Below are 23487 nucleotides of genomic sequence, written 5' to 3' on the forward strand. Positions count from 1 at the left end.
CGAAATGTTAGCCTCGAGCCCCACGTTGGGCGCCAAAACTGTTGCCGGCACAAGGTGCCCGAGGGAGGCAACAATTGGGTTCGTTGCCCAGTGTGCGTCGCGCCAAATAAACACACTGGGGGAGAAGCAGACAGAGTTTATTTGAGCTCAAGTAAAAGGCGCAGGGAGACTGTATGGTCTCAAATCCCGTGCCCCTACCCCTGCAACAGCGAGATCTTTATACCCCGGGCAGTTTCACTGTCAGTGATTTCCCACCCGCTGGCCCCGCCTCTCCCTCCTCCCTCCTCCTCTCTCTCTCCGAGCGGTGCCCTTGCATTCCACAGATAACAGTTTTAGCTCGCCTGCTTTCCGGAAGGACAGGAGATTTGCAGGCGCCAGAGAGAAAGGGTTGCAAAGGTTGGGCAAGGGCGGGGCTTTGGCTTTTCTGAGCCTGGAGCAGAAGGACCGGAAAACGCAGGCTGTCATAGCAGGGCGGTCTCACACCAGGAGGTTATATATGTGTGCACGTGCACACACGCACACAGCAGCCAGGCAGGGTGAAAAGCAGCACTGCAGCTCCCTGCAGGTAGGTCTACGGGGGGCATAGCCATGCTGCCAGGCATGGGAGGAGGAAAGGACGGCGTGGAGTACGCTGCCCGCATCTCCTCCAGCTGTCAGCAATGGCTCTTGCCCACTGCCATACCCCCGCCACCGCTCTCCTCGGGGCATGGCTCTACCCTGCACCATGGCCGTAGCCCTGCTTCCCTCAGGCCACAGCTCCCACCTGCCGCTACTTTGAGACCACAGCTCTAGAGCCCTGCTGTGGCCTCCCCACACCACGGCTCTCCCTGCCACCATGGCCCCGGCACCGGCCCCGCTTTCCTCAGCTCTGCCCCGCGCCATGGCCGTGTCGATGCTGCCCTCGGGGTGTGGCGTATGCCCGCCGCCGCTCTCCTCATGGCAGAGTGTACCCCACACCATGGCCGGCTGTCACCACAGCTCCGCTGTCCTCAGGGCACAGCTTTACCCTGTGCATGGCTGGAGCCCTGGCCCCGCTCTGCTCAGGGCTCGGCTGTACTCTGCACCATGGCCTTGGCCCTGGCCCTGCTCTCCTCAGGGTGCAGCTGTACCCCGCACTGTGGCCCTGCCGACACTCCCCTCAGGGCACGGCTTTCACTCACTGCCGCTCTCCTCAGGGCACAGCTCTACCCCACAACATGGCTGTGGCCCTGGCCCCACTCTCCTCAGGGTGCGGCTGTACCCTGTACCATGGCTGTGGCCCCGGCCCAGCTCTTCTCAGGGCAGGGCTCTACCCCACAACATGGCCGTGACCCTGGCCCCGTTCTCCTCAGGGTGCGGCTGTACCCTGTACCATGGCCCTGCCGACACTGCCTTCAGGGCATGGCTTTTACTCACTGCTCCTCTCCTCATGGCACGGCTTTACCCCGCAACGTGGCTGCAGCCCTGGCCCTGCTCTTCTCAGGGCACAGCTCTACCCCACAACATGGCCGCGACTCTGGACCCGACGGCCCCATTCTCCTCAGGACGTGGCTCTACCCTGCACCATGGCTGTGCCCCAGCCCTGCTCTCCTTGGGGCATGGCTCTAGCCTTCATGATGGCTGCAACCCTGGCCCTGGCCCCGGCCCCATTCTCCTCAGGGGGTGGCTCTACCCCGCAACATGGCTGTGGGCCTAGCCCCAGCCCAGCCCCACTTTCTTTGGGGCACGTATCTACCCCACACAGTGGCTGTGGCCCCAGCCCCGGCCCCACTCTCCTCAAGGTGCAGCTCTACCCCACAACATGGCTGTGGCCTGAGCCCCAGCCCCGCTCTCCTTGGGGCATGGCTCTACCCCACACAATGGCCACGACCCTGGCCCCAGCCTGGCTCTCCTCAGGGAGCAGCTCTACCCTGCACCATGGCTGCAGCCCCACTCCCACCTGCCCCTCTCAGTCTGTTCTCCAAAAACTCTTTTTGGGAGGGGGGATTGCCATTTTAGAACCAGAAAAAAACCAAATCATACACTAAAAGTCAAGCACCTACTATAACAGATTTTAATTTCATAGTTTCATAGTAGCTGGGGTCAGGAGGGACCTGATGAGATCATCTAGCCTGACCCCCTGCCACAGGCAGGAATGAATGCTGGGTTCACAAGACCCCAGACAGGTGATCATCTAACTTCTTTGAATTTGCCCAAGGGAGGGGCGAGGACCACTTCCCTGGGAAGCTGGTTCCATATTCTGGATGCCCTGACCGTAAAATATTGCCTCCTGATCTCTAACCTATTTTCTAAAGCTATTCTCCATCAGCTTATTACCATTGCTCCTCGTCACCCCAGGTGGTGCTGGGGAGAAAAGGGCTCTACCTCTTTGCTGCTGATCTCCTCTGATGAGTTTGTAGGCAGCCACCAGGTCCCCCCTCAGCCTCCTCTTGCTGAGGCTGAACAGGTTCAGGTCCCTCAGTCTCTCCTCGCAGGGCCTGCCCTGTTGCCCTCTCACCGAACGGGTGGCTCTCCTCTGACCCCTCTCCATGCTGGCCACATCCCTTTTGAAGTGCGGTGCCCAGTACTGGATGCAGTACTCCAGCTGCGGCCTGACCAAAGTCGCATAAAGGGGGAAGATCACCTCCCTGGACCAGCTTGAGATGCACCTTTGGATGCATGACAAGGTCTGGCTGGCCTTGCTGGCTGCGGTCTGGCATTGGCAGCTCATGTTCATCTTGGAGTCAATAATGACTCCAAGATCCCTTTCTACCTCTGTGCTTTCAAGAGGGGAGCCCCCCAGCCTGCATGTATGCTGTGGATTCCTTCTCCCAGGGTGCAGCACCCTGTATTTATTTACGTTCAACCCCATCCTAGTCTCGTCTGCCCACTTTTCTGGTCTGTCTAAATCTAGTTGCAGCTTCTCTCTCCCTTCAAGTGTGTCCACCTCGCCCCACATCTTAGTGTCATCAGCAAACTTGGACAGCTGCTTTCCACCCCTTCATCCAAGTCACTGATGAAGATGTTAAACAGTGTGGACCTCGGACCGAGCCCTGGAGGACCCCACTGTTCACATCTTACCAGGTTGAGTACAACCTGTCCACCACCACTCTCTGGGTGTGCCCCATCAGCCAGTTTTTTACCCATCCAACTGTACAGGCATCAATGCCACAGTGGCTTAATTTATTGATGAGGATGGGGTGAGAGACAGTGTCAAAGGCCTTCTTGAAGTCCAGAAAGGCTATGTCCATGGTGACACCTTCATCCAAGGATTTAGGTACTTGGTCATAAAAGGCAACCAGGTTGGTCAGGCAGGACCTGCCTTTGATGAACCCATGCTGATTGCCCCTGAGTATGATCTCCCCTGCTGCCCTCCACAAATGTGCTCCTTGAAGATCCCCTCCAAGATCTTCCTGAGCACCGAGGTGAGGCTTACAGGCCTCTAGTTACTTGGGTCCTCCTTCCTCCCTTTCTTGAAAATCGGGACCACATTAGCCAGTTTCCAATCCCCTGGCACCTGGCCAGATGACCACGAATGCTCATACAGCCGGGCTAAGGGCTCTGCGATGACCCCTGCCAGTTCCCTCAACACCCTTGGGTGGAGGGCATCTGGACCTGCATATTTAAAAATGTCCAGCCCTTCTAGCAGATCCCTAACTACATCTGCACTGACCCAAGGCCTGACAGAGCTATCTCTGAGATTGTCCCTACCTCTGGTAGATGGGATGTCCTGGTCCCTGTTCAAGAAAACAAAGGCAAAGAAACTGTTCAAAATATCAGCTTTCTTGTCTGGCGTAACCACAAGATTACCGTTTGCATCTTGGGGCCCTACATCGTCTGGTTCCCTCTTCTTGCTCCCAAAGTAGTTGAAAAGGGACTTTTTGTTGTCCTTAATCCTGGATGCTAGCCTGAACTCCATCTCTGTCTTGGCCTTCCTAAGAGCCCTTCTACACTCACAGGCCAAGGAGGAGTACTCCCCCTTGGTGATAGCTCCTCTTTTCCACTGGTTGTATACCCCCCTTCTAGTCCTCAGGCATTGCTGAATGCCCTTGCTGAGCCAAGGGGGTTTCTGAGCACTCTTACCCTCCTTGCTTCTCTCAGGTACTGTTATCCTTTGGGCCTGGAGGATGGCCCCCTTAAGGTATGACCATCCCTTGTGGACTCCCATCTCCTTTACCTTCTGGGCCCTCAGTGCCTCCCCCACTAGTCTCCTAAGCTCATTGAAGTTGGCCTTTCTGAAGTCAAGGGCTTTAGCCTTGGTGTGAGCCCTTGACGCCCTGCGTTGGATAGTGAAATCCAGCAGGTGATGATTGCTATTGCCTGTCGCATCCGAGGACCGGTGCACCCTTGACCTGCGAGCCTGGGTCGGCACGACCGGCTGGACGTGGGTACGATACAGTGGTCCTACAGGTGGAAAAGCAAGAGGAGTCAGGGAGTTTAAATGCGTTTTGGTTAAAGATTTATTGTTACTTACACTACAGAAGATTTGCAGCGTAGCAAGGAAGTCGTGGTTACACAGTGAAAAAGAGGAAGTTTAGTTCAGCTCATAGATACTTTTCTATTGCAGAGATTATAAACTGCTTGGTGCAGATTTTCAGCAAAGCGTACAGGTAACTTTGGTTCAAAGACGTTCGTGAGCTCTTGGTGAGAACGGACGGGCCGACAAAAATTCGGATACAACACCTGAAATTTTTTGTCCGCAGGTGGGGAGGGGTCAACAACTGGCCAGGCCGCTGACTATGACTCCTGGGTGTGCGTGGAGGTCTCCGCAGAAGGCGGAAATCTTTCCAAAATTAAAGGTTTTCAGGTAGCCAATCACAACACACCAGGCTTGAATAATTACAGGACTGCCAATTATAACTGTGAGCAGACTTTGCGTGTTTCTTACTTCTGCTCAGGTTTCATGCAAGGTTGACTGCGCATGTATTTAACATTTAGGCTGGGGGAGGGCTGAATACGGAACTATGATGACGAAATATGTCATGTTAACCTTTTGACCTTTTTGCCATCGGCAGCTGAAATCAAAGATTTTTCTTTGACATTGCCCAGGTGGTCAAGGACCTGCAGTCCCCTCACCAGGTCATCCCCTGTGGCCAGGACCAGGTCCAGCAAGGTAGACAAAAAAAAATATTTTTGTCATGATTTGTGTTTGCATAGTCTGTATAGAGGCGATTGCATAATAATTAAAAAAGAAAGTCTTAGCTTGTATGTATGGTGTGTGTGTGTGCGTGTATGTATGGTGTATGCTGCCTGCTGCCAGTGCCCTGAGCCCCCCACCAGCTGCTGCTGCTACTGCCAGCAGCGGGGGATGCACATCATGGGGGAGCATTTGGGGGTCCCCACGCCCCCCACTTTTCCTCATACCCACACCCTGCCCAGTGTGCCCCACTGGGCATGGGCTCTGCACTGCTCTCTGCACTTCCACCCAAGTGTTAAAAGGCACCCTAGGTTACCTTGCACCTTCTTTTTGCTTCCTATGTATGTATTGCTTCCACAGCTATGTATTTTGTAGGGCTGTGAGAAACAGCACCGTTCTTTTTCACCTTGAGTTTTGACAGTTCGACTGAACAGTGTTTTGTATCAAATTTCATTTCGAGTCGAAACAGCTGTTCCATTCCATCAAAACAGAAAGGCTGTTTTGACGCTGTTTTGAGTTTTGCTGGGGATGAGAAGTCAGCCCAGCTGGGCTGCTTTCCCATCCCCTGTACTAGATCACACCAGGGGCAGAAGTCAGCCCAGCTTGGCTGCTTTCTGGCCTCCCTGTGGGATCTAGCATGGGGGATGGAGAGGCAGCCCAGCTGGACTGCCTCCCCACCCCCTGCCAGACCTTGCGCCAGGGATGGGAAGTCAGCCCAGCTGGACTGACTGCCCATCCCCAGCGCCATGGTTGAAACATTTCAACTTTTGAAATGTTTCGACCAGCCTCATTTTGTTTTGAGGCTATTTCGACAGTCTTTGTTTTGTTCTGATTTTGCTGTTTCAACCTCAAAATTGGTCGAAACAGTGTTGGAATTAAATGGTCAGTGAAATTTCGCACAGCCCTAATATTTTGCCCACGCCTGTTCTGGACTGAGCACTGAGTCCCACTGGGGTAGAGTGGTTTTCTTTAATCTTCACTAGTCTATACAGGAGCTTCTGGGAACCTCATAAAATCGGGCCCCTATTATCATCCATGGCCTGTTGTGACCTATTTATAAAACTTTTTTAAAAAGCTTACATAAATATATTGTCTCAAATAGTACATAATTAGAGGTTATAATCCCCATTCCATGATGATATCTTTGAGCTTTAACATGAACATATGTAAAGACAGTTTTGATTTATTTTTTTTAAAAAGGATCTTAACAAAAAAGATAAATAAATCATTATTAAATTAAAAAAATACAATTTAAATGAAAAAATATGATTTAAATAAAAAAAATTTTTTTTATTTTAAAAAAATCATTGATTTTTATCCACCTTGCTTGGCAGCAGGGCATCACAGGAGCTCACTGCCTCGTGAAGTGATGGGGCTGCGATGCCAGAGACCCACCAACCTCTGAAAGTCCTTTCAGGGGAGGTTGTGCTGCCCAGGGAGGCGGAGCCTGGTAGAGGGGAGCCTGAGTTGAAGGCCAGGGTGAGAAGTGTCAGGACCCTTCCCCACAGTCTCCAGACCCCTTGCTGCTGGCCCTCCCTCCACAAGCCAGGACTGGACTGGGCTGGCTCTGCAGCAGGAGGTGGCCCCACTTCCAAGCTGTGCCTAGAGCAAGTGCCCTCCCAGGAAAGCCATTTGGGGGCTGGATGGGATCACTGCTCTCACACTGGGCTGTGAATCTGAGCCCCCACCGGGGGGATGGCCGGGGTAATTGCTGCCCTGATCAGCCCAAGCTGGGAACACTGAAGCACCCGCCCTGCAGCTCAGCTCCCCTCCCTCCTGCTAGGAGCCAGTCAACCCTAACGAAAACCTTTTCTTTCCTCCCCCCAGGCTCCAGAGCACCTTACAGGAGCTGCCATGGCTGGTGCTGGTGAGAATATAGATCCTGAAGCCTTTTCCTCTATCCCCCCAGAACTGCAGGAGGAACTGAAGGCTGCACTACAGGAAGGAGACCTTGTGGCAGCAGCCTCAAAAGCCCAAGAGGTTCTGTGCAGTGCAGACAAGGTGGATCTCAACATTGCCATCACAGGGATCACAGGCTCTGGCAAGTCATCCTTTGTCAACGCCATGCGTGGTGTGGAGGATGGAGATAAGGACGCAGCTGCCACAGGAGTGACAGAAACAACATCTAAGCCTGCTCGTTTCCCTCACCCTCAATATCCCAATGTCATCTTCTGGGACCTGCCAGGAATTGGGACACAAACATTTCAAGCAGACACATACCTCCAACAGGTGTCGTTCGATCGCTATGACTTTTTCATCATCATTTCCGGCACGCGCTTCAAAGAGTACGACATCAAACTGGCCCGTGAGATCCAGAGACTGGGGAAGCACTTTTACTTTGTGCGCTCCAAGGTGGATCAGGATTTGAAAAACGAGCGGAGACTGTACGATCAGTCTGGATGTCTGAAGAAACCTTCTGCTTCACGCCCACTACAGTACGCTGAGGATGTGATCCTGAACAAAATCTGAGATAATTGCATGGAAAACCTGCAGAAAGGAAGGGTGGATTTCCGACAGGTTTTTCTTGTCTCAAACTGGTGCACTAGCAAGTATGATTTTCCCAGGCTGCAGGAGACTCTAGTGCACGAGCTCCCCAGTTACAAGCGATTAGCTTTTCTCCGCTCCCTGCCCAACCTCTCTAAAGAAATCTTGGAGGAGAAGAAGAAATACTTGATGAAACAGGTATGGCTGACGAGTTTAGCTTCCTTAGGAGCCGGTGCAGTTCCTCTGCCAGGCTTTTCTACTGTCTGTGATGTAGTTCTCCTGATGTCAGCCCTGAAACAGTACTGCCAGGACTTTGGCCTGGATAGCAATTCCCTTGAAAAGATTGCTAGCCTCACAAACAAGCCTGTTGAAGAGCTGAGAGCTGTGATAAAGTCCCCCCTGGCCCATGAAATCACAAAAGATCTCGTCATTAAGCTCCTGTCCAAGACGGTAGGTGGGGGAGTGAAATACACTTTGCTTTTCAAGAATATCCTCCCTGTGGTGGGTCCCGTGGTAGGTTCTGTGGTATCAGGCACCATTTCTTGCGCTACCACATACATTTTGCTGAAGGGTTTCCTGAATGCTGTTGCTGATGATGCCATGAGTGTGCTGGAAAAGGCTTTGGAGTGATAAGCCTGTAAATCAGCAAAAGGCCAGCGCTGGCTGTGTGAGAGGGATGCAACAAAGTGAAAACCCCTTAGCACTTTCTCCCCTGCTGCCCCATTCCTGGGAGAGCTGCCAGCAGCCAGCCACGTGTTTCTTCTGCCCTGGGCTGTGACAGCAATCCCAGCAGGCATCTTGTTTCCTTGAGCAGCTTTCCTCCTCCGTGCTGGGCTTGCTTTGCTTCTGGACTTGACACCAACCAAGGCCAATGGTGGAGCCTGAGGGAGTCACGGGGTGATCAGAGACTCCCGCACATCACCATGAGCTTGGCCATCTCTGCCATGGGGCCATCACCTCGGCATGAGCCTTTTCTTCTCTTAATAATCATTCAGTTTTGTATCCAGCTTTCAGGATTCCTAGGCTCTGATATTGCCTCCTTGCAGGTCCCAGCCTGGGCCCTTCTTTTCTTACCAAAACTACACCATACTTTAATTGCAGTGACCCGCATTTTGTTTGCATCAGCAGCCCATGTCCAGTAGTCACTGCTTGGAAGGCGGTGTGGTTTGGGCCCAGAGACACTTTGAACTTGTCCTAAGGGGAGCTCTTCTCAACAAGCGTCTCTCTCCAGTTCCTCCCGAGACAGCAGGTGCCTGAATCTGCAGAACAGGGCTCTCAAACTGAAGGCCTATGGGCCAGATCCACCCATACGGCTGGGAGAGGGGCAGGGTGCCTGGGGGCAGGCCTGCCACTGCAATCCAGGGAACTGAGCCTCAGGTGTCACCTGGCTGCGTGAAACCCACGGCTGCCTCCACCACTCACCTCACTAGTGCTGCCTCGCCGATCTGGCCCTCAAGGAGCTGATCTGGCCCTCGCTGATCTGGCCCTTGAGGAGCCCCAGTGTCCAGATGCAGCCTAGGCACCGAGTCTGACACTCCTGCTGGACAGCTTTGGAGAAAATGAAGCAGGGAGTGGAGTGCAGTGAGGCTGCCCCGGGAACACACGGGGGAGTGTCCATTAACCTCGGGGAAAGACCCCCCCGGGCACCCCCTGCTCCCCCACATCTGCCTCTGCTTGGAGATGGAAGAGAGCAAAACCCCATGCCTGGGTGGGGGGAGCTTCTGTACGTCTTCGGATGCTTTGGAGGAATAATTTAGGCCGTGTTAGCATGCGTGGAGTTAATCAGTAAATCAACTGCTAGTGGTTGTGAAGAGTCCAGGATTGCTTTCTTGCTGTTCCAGGTATTAGAACGCACGAGCATTTTACCATTTGAGGCTGTAATAATCACGGTTAGACATGGCTTGTCTTGCTCTGTATTTACTGTCTGTATTCTCAAATTAAGATTTACATTAAAGTTTCCTTATAACCATTCCTGCAGAGTACTGGGGTTCATTGGGACAAGCTTTCTGACCCTGCTTTGGGTTGGTCATGTCACCATGGGCACAACAGGTCAGTGCTTGGTCCTTCAAGCAGAGAAGATGGTGAGAAACCTGCCTGGTCCCTGGCTAAAAACACCTGGAAGAGCCATGAGGGGCACTTGCTCCCCTCCTAAATCAAAAGGCAAATAGCAGCGGCGCACACACACTCCTCCTTCCAGCACAAACCTCCTGCCTTGCTCCTTTTCCCTTCCATTACTAGCCCACCCCATAGCAACCTCTACCTCTCCTGTGCCTATCCCTTAAGCACTCTCTTGGGATAAACCAGACTCACCTAGGCAGCAGAAACCTTGAATTCCCCATCTGCCCAGTACTTTTCTAAGCCAGATCTAGCCTGCCACGCCACAAGTGTGTGGGTCTTGTCAGGCCCCAAACACTCCAGGGCCAGCTTACAACAAGCCTGGGATCAGAGCCATGGGACTGGAGTCCCACTGTGGGTACAGGCATTCAGAAATGAGGAGTCAGCTCCAAGCTTTGAGGCCTTGTTTTTAAGAACTGGCCCCATGTGCAGTGCCCTGGCTGGCCCCAAAGTGCAACTATCTGGTGCTGCAAGGGAGGAAAGAGCCCTGTGCCTTCCTCCAGCTGGTTATGGGGTGTCACCGCTGCTCACTACCATTCCAGCCTCCAAGTCAGGATGAAATGGTTCCAGTTCACAACCGGCCGCCCGTGTCCCCAAGCACAGATGACAGCCATTTAACTTGATCCACAAAAGCAACACCAGACTGAGCTTCCCAAACCTGGTCTCCCCAAGCCAGGCTGGATACAGGTGACTATTTGCAAAGCTGGTGGCAAACTTACCACGGTGTGCTGCTGTAGGCAACTGTTTTTGGGTGCAGAGACTTTGGGTTAAGCAGGCCATTCACTGCCTGGCATAGTCCCGCAAGTTGGCACTGGTCAGACACTATGGCAGGGGAGAGGAAATAGCATGTCACAAATATCACCGGCCTAATACCAATGCACAGCCCCGCGCCTGGCCCCTCCATGAGTCCCACACAGCCTCCGTTTGATTCCCCCCAGGGTGCTCTGTCTCCTCTGTGCTGTACCTGCACCTGCCCAGCCCTCTGTTTTATACAGCTGCTGCCACCACAGCCTGATCCCAGTCCTGCCCGGACCCCTGAGCCCTCCAGCTGGAGCCTCATCCCTTTTGTTTCCCCCAACACCTCTGCCTGACCCCTCAGTCCCTTTGTGTCACCCTGAACCACCCCAGGGCTGGCCCTCTACAGCCCCTTATGTCCCTCCCCAGCCCCTCACCTGGGCTCTTTCTGTCCCCTCCATTTCCCTTGCAGCCCTGAGGCTACGGCCTTGCTGGCCACGCATCTCATCTTCCACCAATGCCACAGGCCTTCTGCTCCCTCCATGGCACCCACAGCTTCTGTCCCTCACACTCCCGCCATGTCCCTTTGTGGCACTGTGGCTCAGCCAGATCCCTCCTGCCCAGCAGCTTGTCCTCGTCCTGGCTGTGGGAACACCTAGCAGCTCAGCGTGACCCCAGCCTCCATGCCCCACCACCTGCCATACCCAGCCTGGCCTCCCAGCCCTTTCGTTTTGAGCCCCAGCACCTCCCCGATGGCTCCATTACTTATGGGAGCCTTATAAAAAAGGCATTTGCCAGGGCTACTGTGCAGCAGCTGGACTTACTGCACATTTAGTTTAGTACTTTATTAAACAAGTACTAAAGTAAATGTGTAGCAACTACTGCGCATTATATTTTTTTTGCAAAAAATATTTCCATAAATGAATAGACATATATTTAATATATACTAATATATTATATATATATTGAATATATATAACTACTGTGCATTAATGAATGTGTAGACGCACCCAGTGAGAATTAAAACCCTGGCTTTTGTCCTGCAGGGGTCAGCACAGCTCTTCAGCATCACAGCCAAGTGCCCTGGCACTGCATCATGGTTTCCCCTGTCCTGGGGGAATGGTGGGGCACTGCCAGGCACTCTAGGAAAAACCCAATTTAATACATGTCCTTACACATATGGACAAGAGAGGGAGGAGGTGGAACTACCGCGGGTTTTTTGACCAGTGCCCGGCTAGCTCAGTCGGTAGAGCATGGGACTCTTAATCCCAGGGTCGTGGGTTCGAGCCCCACGTTGGGCGAATACTTTTCTTCTCTTTTTCCCCTCCCTTTTCCTTAATCCATTTTGTAACCCAGTGAATCACGCCTCTAAGGGCATTAAAGCACTGTACAAACCCTTAATGCGGCTGCCCGCACTCCTGCTGGAGGCACAAACCAAGGTCAAATGGAGCCGAAGGCTTTCCACGTGCAACCCTAGAGCGTGCCCGGGAGCTCAGGGGGAGCAATGCCCACCCACAGTGCTAGCGCAGAGGGTATGCACACACTAACTGGCTGCTGGAAGCACGCTTTGCAGACCCTTCCTCCTGCAGCCTAGGTGGGAGAGCGCCCAGGACTACAAGCCCCAGCATGCCTCAGGGCAAGCCGTGCCTGCGCAGAGCAGCGCCGGGGGGGAGCAGGCCGGGCGGACTGCGCCTGCGCAGAGCGGCTCCGGTGCCTGCCGGCTGGACTACAAATCCCGGCACACCTGCGGGTGGCTCGCGCCTGCGCAAAGCGGCGCCGGGAAGGGGGGCCGGCTGGAAGGCGCGAGGCCCCGGGGGGGGCGGCGGCGGCGGCGGGAGCGTCACTTATAAATGGCGCCCAAGCAGGACCCCAAGCCCAAATTCCAGGAGGGTGAGTGCGGGGCCCAGCGGGGGCGTCTGGGGAGCTAGAGTGTCCTTGGGGGGGCAGGCTGGGTGGGTATTGGAGGCTGGGTGCGTGTGGGGGTGTATTGGGGGGCAGAGTGGTGGAAGGGTGCATCTGGTGAGGGGTAGGCTGGGTGGGGGATGTATTTGGGGGGGCTGGATGGTTGGGGGGGCTGAATTGGGCAGGGTGGGTGGGGGTGTATCTGGTGAGGGCCTAGATGGGTGTGTACTGGGGGCAGGGTGGATGTGGGGGTGTTTGTGGGTGCAGGGTGGGTGACAGGCTGTATTGGACAGTGTGGGTGTGGGGGTATATTTGGGGGGCAGGGTGGGTGTGGGGGGGTGAGGGGTGTTTGGGGGGCAGGGTGTTTGGGAAGCTGTATTTGGTGAGGAGCAGGTTGGGCGTGGGGGGTGTTTGGTGGGCCTGCGTGTAGGCTGGGCAGCAGGATGCTGGGAGCTGCAGGGCCGTGTCGGGGCGAGGAGACCGGCACGGGCCGATCCCCCGCCGTCGCCCCACACCAAGCCCCTGGTGCGTGCTGCCAGCGCCTGGGGCACAGCCCCGCGTTCCCCACCGGCTGCGGTCTATCCGCAACCTGTGCGCTGGGTGGGGAGGGCACGCGCTACACCAGAAACAAAGGGAATGGCATTTCTCAGGGAAGATGAAGCAGCGGCTGCTGGAGGCAAGGCGGCTCCATCTCGCTTGCAGCGGGTACGTGTCCCATACCTATGGCCAGGTGCTGCAGCAGGGCCCCTGGACCCACTCTGCCTGCCCAGCGCCCGGCTTGGGGAGCATCTGCCCAGGGAAGCGGTTAGACGCTCCATTTTACAGGAGCTTGCAGCGCTTGGGAGGCTTTCAACGAGGCCCTTAGTTCAGCCAGGTTTGGACTCCCTCCCAGGCAGTCTGATGGCTACAGCTCTCTCTTTTTTTGTCTTGATCAGATGCCAAAGCTCAGTTAATATCCTCTCTGTCTGCGGTTTTTTTTCCTTCCCCACAGTTCTCAGTTCATCTGTGAGCATTGGGGGGAAAGGGGAGGGCGTTTCTGCTCCCCTGAAAATGAGCTTATATTTTGTTTTCTCACTGGGATGTGGCAAAATAATCTGCTGGAGACCAAACTTTCCTTTTTAGTAGAACTGCAAGGATTTTTTACTTGTTGGGTTGGGAAGTATGCATTTACTTAATATGTTTTAAAAGATAATCCTGTTAGGGTCTTGACTCCTGCTTTACAATAGGCCTTTTATTAAATCTGACTTAAGGATATTGGAAAATACAGTGTGGTCATTATAATGGTGACTTAGAGCACTGCTGTAACTATAGTGGACTCTTGGCATCACAACCCCTGTTTTTTGAAGCATGAAGTCTTAATTCCAATTAGGATATAACACAACATACACAGTGTCTTGAAAGATCCAGGGTTTTATTATATAAGATCTGATTTAAATGTAGCTGATAGATGAAAACTCAGGAGATTAGCTAAGTCTGGTCTGCTTCTGAGCAGCATTTTGTATAATAGCGTTTCTGGCTTCTAAAAAGCCATTTGCTATAGATGGTTAAAGTAGGGAGCTGGTTAAAAAAGCAAGTAATTTTACATACTTTGTAGCAACCTTTCAAAACCATGTTCAATCGCATATCAACATTGCGTCCCATGGTTTGATGCGTAGAGCCTGGCTATTGTGTGAAAACCTCAGGAATTTCAAGAGGATTGTGGTAAATGTTACATTACAATCCTTCCACTAATATTGGATTGGGTGGAGTGCAACATTTTTTATAAAAATTCGAGAGGGAAATGCAGCGGGTTTGTAATTTAGGGCATTTTAAAACTTTGGTCAGAAAAGGAAACTTCTATAAAACCATATTTTTAGAAGGCCCTAAGACTAAAAATAAGAGTTTTCACAGTCTTGGAGGAGGAAAAAATGTAAAATGAGAGGGAGCAGTAAAAACTGCTTATGTTTAAACTTGTATCCCCTGTAATGGCCCAAACTCAAATGTTCAGACTCTGAAAATAAACCGTGTAAGTGATTATCCCCGGCTACAAAGAATAAATGGAACATGAGCAGTAAGAAGGCAATTGGATTTTTAATCCAAGACATGGAGGAACGGTAACTTGTTTTTAAAAGATGATTTTCATGTTGAGTCTCTCTTTAACGGTGACTCGCATAATGCAGCCATCATCTACTTTCTCTGAGATGATCTTCTAGCTGAGACATTTTGGGAAAGTGAGAGGGAGTATGTATGGCTTTTTATAGATGGCTTAAGATTTTTTTTTTTTAAAAGAGGGGCATTTTGTTGCAACTTAGATAGGTGGAAGGACTGGTGGCACTTAAATGCACGTATTGAGAGGTCTTAAATATGATATGCTGCTCTCTTACTTTAGCTTAAACAAGAGACTGAGTAACCTTTACATTTACACTTGGACTTAGGGTATCTTTAGTAGATTCTGTGTGGGACATTTTCATGGGAACCAGCAATTGGCATCTGATTTGGCCTGGCTGAGGTTAAAGGAATACTTCCCTGGCAGGGTTGAATCGGGTTATATATCTGTGGGGAATATAAAGGTTCAAGTGAGAAGTCCAAGTTGTTGGGTGGGGGAGAAGGGTTGAGTAGGCATGAGAACTGGTGCCCTCTCCCGCCCTCCCCACCCCCGGTCAAATTTAATACTGTTTGTCTCTCAGCCACCCCAGTGAATGCTTGTTTTCTCCTGCACTTAAAAAGCCTCCAGTGACTGCACTTCTGCAACCTTTCTAGGTCATTTGTTTCCGTGCCTAATTATGGTCATAGTTAGAAACTTCTTCCTAACATCTAACCCAAAAATCCCTTGTTGCAACATAAGCCTGTTACTTCTCTGTCCAGTGGGGACAGGACAAGGGAACCATTGATCACTTCACTCTTTTTATAAAAACTTTTTATTTGAAGACTATAGCAAATCCCACCCCCATTTAAAAAGAAAAAAAATGCACAATTCTTCCAGCCCTTCCTTGTATGTCAAGTTTTATAGACCGCTAATAATATTAATTATTTTCTTGATTCTCCAATTTGTCTGCACATCTTATAATGTGTAGTACCCCAAACTGGATGCAGTACTTGAGGAGACGCTTCTGAAGTGTAGAATACAGGGGGCGAATCGCATCCTGTGACTTGCAGCGATGCTTTTGGTAATGCATACTTAGTCGGATAGGGCTTGTATTTATTTATTTTGCATCTTTATTATGCTGTTGAATGATACTTGGCTTGTAATGCACAGTGATGCTCGGATCTTTTTCTGCAGTAGTATAGTGTAGCTAGTCATTCCCCATATTTTAACTGTACCTGTAATTTTTCCAAGTGTGCTTTGATTTCATTATAGTGGTGGATTGGGGGTGGGGGTGGGGGTGGGGGGGGAAGGGAAGGGAAGGATTCATTTTGGGTTACAAAGTATTCTTGGTCTATATTTACATAGAGTTCCTAACTTACAGCTTTCAAAAGTGAGCAATTTGTGTGTGTGTAAACAGGGCATGTTTTCCAGTAGAATCAACAAACAGTGCAAAAACCTAATGTGAGTATGATGAATTAATGTAACCATAACTCTGACATAGCTGAGTTGCATGCTGAGTAACTACTTTTCAGTTTTAAGTATCACTTATGAAAGCGGTTGTAATAAATGCACAAAACTTCACTGGTAGTTTTCCTGCTGAAAATATGTTTCAAAGCTTGGAAATGTCAAACTAGACTTGGTAAACAGCATACAGATGTCTCTGACCGCTCTGGACAGACTTTTTGTTATCTTGGATTTTCCCTGTCCTAAAAAAATGTGTGTTTTCCTTTTTTCCAGCCTGGGGAGTATGTGAATTCTACAGATTAGGATTTACACTGACATCTCCAAAATCCTTTTATCATGCCACTATGTTGAAGCTAGGAAAGAAGTATGGAGTGGAAAAGGGCAGCAGTAAATTATTAAGGAAATGGACAGTGCAGTTAAAGATAGATTTAAAAACATCTTTGTGTGTGGGTGCTGAGAGAGGATGAGCAAGCAAAGCTAGAAACTTTATAAGGAAATACTTGGGAGGAAACATCTGTCTCCTTGGATCTTGTGTTAGATAAACTAGACTTCCACTTATTAAACAATTGCACAGAAAAGATTGTATTGCAGCAAACACTGTAAAAACAATCCTTTCCTGTTCAAAGGTGAGCTACAAGGTGAACAGTATCTCCCTTTTTTTTTTTTTTTTCTTCTGGGCCATCACATACAACATGCCTTTTTTCCTGCTTTTTTGGGGTGGGGGGTGGGGGAAAAAGACATGATATCTTTGAGCAGGACACTTGGTATGTATCTCTGACCATAGAAATGTTAAGTCGTGAGCGTCAGCCAGGATAAAGGGACTTCTTATTAGGTTACCGGTGGGCCAGAACTTTAACATTTGACAGTACCCTGCATTGGTAAGAGAGGAAGTTCCTTTTCTTAAGCCAAGCGTAACTAAACCAAGCCTTGAGCAATCCAGCTCCATTGCATCCTTAGTGATGTGTTCCTGCTGAGCAATTTGCTTCTTGTGCCCTTGGGTTGAAGTGTATGCAAAGCCAGAGTCTCATGGCCCTGTTCAACTGGAAGGCCACGAGGTGACGGAGGTGGAATCTGGGTCGGGCCTGAAGTGGGGAATAAGGTTTCTGGGCAAGTCTATCATGGCTGCTGTCCTAGGCTGGGCAGAACATAGCACTCTGTGCCACTTGAATGTTGCATCTGCCTAACCAGTGATAGTGGGGTGTCCACAGCCTCTTCCAATGTGGCCTTGTGTTGGCCGGCCTAGAAACACGTGGTTGGTGTGGAGGTGCTCCTGCGTGGCTGCTCAGAGGTAGCCCCTCTTGCACACCTGCCTTCCACACAGAGTTGAATTTCACCTTTGAATTCAAGTTTGTTTCTGAACTGAAGTCCTGGTTGCCACTGAATTGCTCAGCATAGGGTGGACTGTGCTGCTGCTGGGCAGGCTCTTGCAGCAGTACTTTTAGTGCAGCGTTGTTTGCTAATATGACTAATCAGACTGCTCTTTTTGCTAACTGTGTTCCAGGTGAACGAGTGCTGTGCTTTCATGGACCTCTCCTTTATGAAGCGAAGGTATGTCAGACTTCTCACGTTTGCTGAGGACAATGAAAAACCATCTGAAAATAGAATGGCTGTTGGCAAGTTACCCAGTAGATTGGATTGAGCTGAGAATTCAAAATAGGCTGAGAAGAAGGCGGACAAGAGAACAATAAGCTTGCTTTTGTTTTTCCTTTTAAAAGAACTGTAGTGTGACCAGTGGTGTGACACGGGTACTTTTGGGTATTGCTATCAAAAATAACTTTTTCTGGTGCGGGCATGTAATGCTGACAGTAGGTGGTTGCTTAGAGCAGGGTGGCCAATCAATTGCTAATAGACTTGTGTGTTTGTGAAAACGTGAGTCAGACTTTCATGTTGCTGAGCTCATGAATATTGTGAGAGTGCCTACTCACTGGTTCCAAATATGTCCCACACATCTTGAGGAGAGGTGGGTGTTACAATATATTAAAGTCATAAATTGGTTTTCCTGCGTGTTTTGGCTTCCTGTTTAATCATGAACATTATTGCAATCTTACTTCCATCCATTAGTTGTTAAATGTGATATCTTTTCTTTGCTTTTAACTTACTGAAGCCCCTTCCATACAGTTAATATTTTCTTTCTAGTAAGGTCTTCTGAGAGAAGTTTTCTATCTCTAACATAGTTTGATAATCTGGGTGGAGAGCAAAATGAGTTACTTTTTGGAATTCAAGACCTTCTGTTTACTTCAGATGCTTAAGTCCTAGGACAAAATAATGCATGTTGGGGAGGAGGACAGAGGCAGATGGGAGTAGAGGTTTAAAAGATGATTTTTAGAGCAGGACACAATCACAGATGTCCTGCAAGCAGTCTGTCCTAAAGTGGATAGCCTCCATGAAGACCTGAACTCATTAGCTACCCAGCAGTTTAAAATCGGCTATCTTCTGTTTTGGCTCAGGTCTTTGCCCTTCCTTCTGAGTGAAGATATTAAGCCTTCTCACAGTAGCAGTTTTTCTGCAGGCATAGTTCTCCCAATGCCTTAAATATTTAACTGAAATACAAAGCAAATAATACTTTTATTGGAAACCTTTCTCTATCATAGGCCAATATTTCAGTAACTTACATGAGGATCCTTGTGTTTTAGCTAGTCATTTTAGGACTTTTTGACAGAGATTTCTTGTCTTTCTAGTGTGTAAAGGTTGCCATAAAGGACAAACAAGTGAAATACTTCATACATTACAGTGGTTGGAATAAAAAGTAAGTATTATGTTTCTGAAAACAAGACTGTATTTTCCTTTGTAGTTTAAGTTCCCACTCCAGCTGGAGTGGGACTGGTACTATCAAGCATGTTACCTGAAGGCTCTTAGCTTGGAGATCAGTCTTTGCTGATCTACATTAGCTTAAACAAGCTAATCTTTAAATTTAAGTATGAAATGACACAAAGCAAACATTGCTTAAAATAATCATCTTGTTCAAAAGAGAAATTTCCTCTTGAGCTTTGATTGTGTAGACAAACTGGCTTAGTCTCACTAGACTAACAAGGCTGCTTGTTAGCAGCTGTCCAATGCACTGGTTAACCATGTCTAGGTACAATTTTCATAATTCTGAGATTATGAAAAACTGTAACACCATTATTTTTATCATGAGGTTGGGCAATGCTTGCTTGTCAGGTGGAGTGCTACTTTGACTAAAAAACAAAAAAACAAGGCTGTCTGTTGTACCCAAGCTTTGCTGCTAAGGGGTATTGAGTAGTAGGAGTAGCCTTAATCAGAAAAGATTCTTCTTAGAGAAGGGATCACAAGTTTTTAATAGGTTTTTCAGTCTCTACCTCACTTCCTACCTCCCATGAGTTTCAGCAGCAGTGCCATTGGGGCTGCAATTATTTTTGCAAGCAAAAAACTAATGGGAATTGAGGAGAGGAGGAAATTCTAAAGAGTGAGAACTTATCATGGGGGACTTCAAATAATCCAAAAGTGTTTGCTTCTGGGATTGCAGGTGTGGGTATAATTTTACGTTCTTCTTTCCCAGTTTCCTAAATCTGAACAGAGGAGCATCCATTTGTTTACAAAGACTGATCAGCTTTGAAATCTTTCAAATCAAATCCCAGTTTAATGTCCCTGTTGTTATATGCAAGCCACTACCTGTTTTTTGGACAGCGTTGCTGTGTTGCATTTCTCCACGCCCCACTCTTCTCAGGCTTTCTGATGTGATACGTTCTGCTAAAAACGAGCGTAGGGGCAATAATTACTTGGTTCTGAATGTCAAAGTTCTGACGCTTCCTCTGCCTGACGAAGGGTAACTGTACCTGAAAGCTTGTAAAGAAGAATTTTTCCAACTATTTTGAGTTGGTCTAATAAGGGGTGTCGGATTTACCCAAAGAACCGTGCCTGCCAAAGTGCTGATAGAATTTTCACCTTTTCGTACTCGGAGTCTACTTCAGGGAGAGAGAGACAGAGCGTAATTTCAAAGAGCTGTTTTGGTTCACCTAAACACTACCGTGTCATCTCCTGAAGAATGCTCTTGAGCCCATGAAAGCCTTTTGTGTGTATGGTGTCAAGATTCAGTGAGGTCTGAATTAAACTTTGTATTGGTGTCTGATATTCTGAAAGCAATGCTCCCTTAAAGCAGTGAGCAGCTAACTGGGTGTCATAATGCATTTGGAACTCTGGTTCCATCTCCTAAATTCATCTTAACTTCTGGGTATTGATGAGAATGCACTCCTTTCTTCTTAATTTGTAAAGGAGTGTGCCATTGGCTATGTCAAATGACTCTTTTTCTGCTTTTCTTTTTTTCCCCACGTTTGCACTAACTGTCTGCCTCTGATTATTTTCTTGCCTTCAAGCTTCCAATTAACTACATTAAAGGTGGCATTGCTGCAGCATCTACACCTGGGACTGTATGGCTTTTTAATTTTATGACTTTATAATTAAGTTATGGCCCTCAATAATACATTAAATGAGTTTTAAATTGCTTGGCTTTTAATGTTTTTGCAAGCCTTGCTAGCGAGGAAACAAAAGTAACTTTCTCATTATGTTGTATAGTACAATTGCATGCAGTTATAGTGTGCTTGTTTAGAAAGCTTCTGTCAACAATGAAAATGTTGAGAGCAAAGATAGTGGCTGAGACCCTTCACTAAGGCCCTGTCCTAACTGATACAGCCTTTAGTGTATATACAGTTGAAAACAAGGTTTTTGGGTTTTTGTTTTTTTTTCCTTTTTTTTTTTTAAAGAAAACCCTTTTCTTGAGACTCTTGAAACACTTGTACTCCAGTGCTTTCATAGAGAACTTGTTTTTACCACATTGGCATCCTAATCTTGACAGCTTGCCGTGAAACACCAGGATCTTGCTGCATAAATTAGCAAAACTGGGGAAACCATTTGCTTAGGGGAAAAAACTGAATTTCATTTTCCCCCTGGAGAAATTTAGAACTTCAGTCGGTGGGAGTATATTTTACCTGAGAACACATGTTTTAAGTTGGGCCAGCTCGTGACTTGTTATAAAAGCAGAGTTCAGTCTCAAATTCTGTGAAGCTGTTAATTGATTATTGGGAACATAATCTCTGTGTGTACTGTTTTGTTATGATGGTTTGATCGTTTTTGGTTTGTTTTTGTTTTTTTCCAGCTGGGATGAATGGGTTCCGGAAAGCAGAGTTCTCAAATACGTGGATACCAATCTGCAGAAACAGAAAGAACTTCAAAAGGCCAATCAGTAGGTATCTTTTGTTGGAGAAAACCCATGCAAATTACATAAGGATCAAATCTCAGCTCATCAGTTATCTGTCCAGGAATATTTGGTGTTTAGAAGACTTTCAGAGATCAGCTAGTCATTATGTCTTCTTTGCTAGTCTTCTTTAGATACTGGTAATATGACCATATCTAAATGTTTATAACTTAGCAGTCAGAAGAGCTTGTCCATGGTTGCTAGATATAATTTTTTAAAATTAAAAACGATGGTGTTCATTTCAAGCTTCAAGGAAAAAAATAAAATAGATTGAGGAATAGCTAGTAAGCTCTGAAAATACCAGTTATGCATCCTTGCCATCAAGTCAGTTTTGCATGATGGTCACCTAAAAAATATTTCGGAAAATTATGAGATCATGAGATGAGCACACTTATTAGGCAGCTATAATTGCTTTGAACTTGTTGAATGCTCTTTTTATTACTTGTCGTTGCAAAAACTTAGAAAACCTAGAGTTGTATTATTCCATTTTGTTTTAGAGTGGCTGTTTCTGAAATAGTTCTGATGCATATTTATTTCTAGTAAAAATGGTTGATAGTACAAAAACAGTCACATCCTGTCATTGTGATTTGGTTTCTGCTTGCCTTCACTAAGGCAAGTTCCCTTGGGTACATCCAGATGATCATGGATGTGTGGTACATGGTGCCGCAGATCTGCCTTGTGGCTTCATGCGCACCGCAAAGGCAGGCGTTCCCTGCACTGACACTTTGCAGTGAAGGGTTGTTTTTGTGTCTTGTTTCCCCCCCCAACCCCCTTCTCGAAAAAACAAACAAACAAAAAGGGTGGGGGGTACACACAGCATCACTGGATGCCGCCCAAATCAGGAGCCTGGCCAGCTGGAGTCATGCTTCAGCTGCTGGCCAGGCTTCCTGCCAGGTAAGGCTTCTGGGACCAGCCCAGTTGCTGGCCCCAGCCTCTCGTACCCCTCCTGGGGTAACCTACCCCGTGTGCACATGCATGGGTATTACCTGGGGAGAAGTAGCAGTGGCACAAGGTGTGTTGCTGTCATTTGTCCCCAGGGAATCAAATGTTTCCACTTATCTGGATGCACCCTCTATTGCCATTCATGAAAAACCCTCTAAATCAGGGGCTGGCTATGTTTTTGGGCACAGTGCCAAAAACACCTGCAACCTTGACTTCCCAGATGTTGGCATGCCAGCGGCAAATGGTGGGGGAGTCGCAAGGGGCCTGATCCTTGTGGCAGCACAGTTCCATCCCCTCTCCTGCTGTCTGCCCTGAGGTGCACGTGCCTTCATGTGCCATCTCCTGGCACCTGTGCCAGGGGTTGCCTACCCCTCCTCCTAGATGTTTTTTAGCCTGTGTCCTTTCTGGAAAGGTATTGGCCTCTCTTGCAGTAACACTTTATTGCCAAATTTGTTTTTTAAAGGGAACAGTATGCAGAGGGGAAGATGAGAGGTGCTGCTCCAGGCAAGAAGACATCTGGTCTGCAACAAAAAAATGTTGAAGTGTAAGAAGCTTTTCTTTTGTTTAAAAAAAAAAAGAAAAATCTGTTGGCCAGTTGCACTCAAAAACCATATGTAGCTCTTTTTTCCCACAAGGCCTATATTTTGGGTGCAATAGCTGGGCTAAAAAACTCTCAAAATACTAGTTATGTTATGGGGTATCTGTTTTGGCAAGATACTTTTCTATTCAAGAAAGCGCTTCTACATAGCGCTCTGTTAGCTGAGGCAGAATTCATGTTGCCTTTTGTAAATGTTGCTTCAACGTTTACATATCATTCCTCTTAAATGATTGAACTGAAGTTGTATGATAACACATCATTTTTTGCATGTTAGATCTTAGTAAAACTGAATCTTCTACAGAATGGTAGGAATAACTCAGGTTATGAATAGTATTTCTGGGAACAGGAGTTCAGCTCAAAAGAATACTTTGCCTTGGGTATGTATCTGTTAAAATAGGGTTTAGAATGCAAATGGAACTTTTTTATTTGCTGTTCATAAAATGCTAGCTTGCTTACTGAAGGCTGCATTTTGTTCTAATTAGTCCATTTCTTCCAACCAACGCAATGCTAAGCCCATGTGTAGGCTTTAAATAAAATGGCTTTGTATTTTAAGATCGGGAGCTGAATAAATTAGAGGCGAGCTTGGATAGTTGTCGCAGGTGACACAATCTCAGAATACTCAGCTGAATTTCTCAGCTCCATTCTTTGTGCTTCATTGAGGCTTATGTAGCCTTATATTTGAGGATTCCTTCCTCCCATTTATTTAGTGTTAAAGTGAAATGGCAAAATTTCATGGCTCCACACGATTCAATGGATCATTTTATTTGGGAATGTGGAGGAGAGAGAGCCCTGGCTTTACTTGATATTTTTTTTTCTTTTGGATTTGTTCATTGCTAATGTGATCTTTTGGAAACTTTCAGCTGTTAGCTTGACTTGTT

General features: G+C 48.2%; 2 protein-coding genes and 1 non-coding gene across 6 annotated transcripts in view; all 3 read left to right on the forward strand.

Annotated features, from left to right (window-relative positions):
* Window positions 1–349: 349 nt before the first annotated feature.
* Window positions 350–9542, forward strand: LOC149851994 (interferon-inducible GTPase 5-like). The gene is given in 3 exon segments (XM_090029358.1): window positions 350–565; window positions 5008–5071; window positions 7005–9542. Coding segments are annotated over 3 exon segments (1338 nt in total). The 5' UTR covers window positions 350–496; the 3' UTR covers window positions 8210–9542.
* A 2115-nt stretch (window positions 9543–11657) lies between these two features.
* TRNAK-CUU (transfer RNA lysine (anticodon CUU)) lies at window positions 11658–11730 on the forward strand. The gene has a single exon. It is a non-coding gene; the product is annotated as a tRNA-Lys (tRNA).
* Window positions 11731–12183: 453 nt separating this feature from the next.
* Window positions 12184–23487, forward strand: part of MORF4L1 (mortality factor 4 like 1) — a 41689-nt gene continuing 30385 nt past the window's right edge. For all 4 annotated transcript variants that reach the window (XM_090028955.1, XM_090028956.1, XM_090028957.1 and 1 more), the window contains exons 1-5: window positions 12184–12319; window positions 17362–17408; window positions 18539–18606; window positions 20971–21057; window positions 22475–22555. In XM_090028955.1, coding sequence (XP_089885081.1) covers window positions 12280–12319; window positions 17362–17408; window positions 18539–18606; window positions 20971–21057; window positions 22475–22555 — 323 coding nt within the window. In that variant the 5' untranslated portion in view covers window positions 12184–12279. The remainder of the gene's footprint in view (window positions 12320–17361; window positions 17409–18538; window positions 18607–20970; window positions 21058–22474; window positions 22556–23487) is intronic.

Source organism: Crocodylus siamensis, chromosome 15 (assembly GCF_052110815.1).
Source record: "Crocodylus siamensis isolate JL-2025a chromosome 15, ASM5211081v1, whole genome shotgun sequence".
Taxonomy (NCBI): Eukaryota; Metazoa; Chordata; order Crocodylia; family Crocodylidae; genus Crocodylus; species Crocodylus siamensis.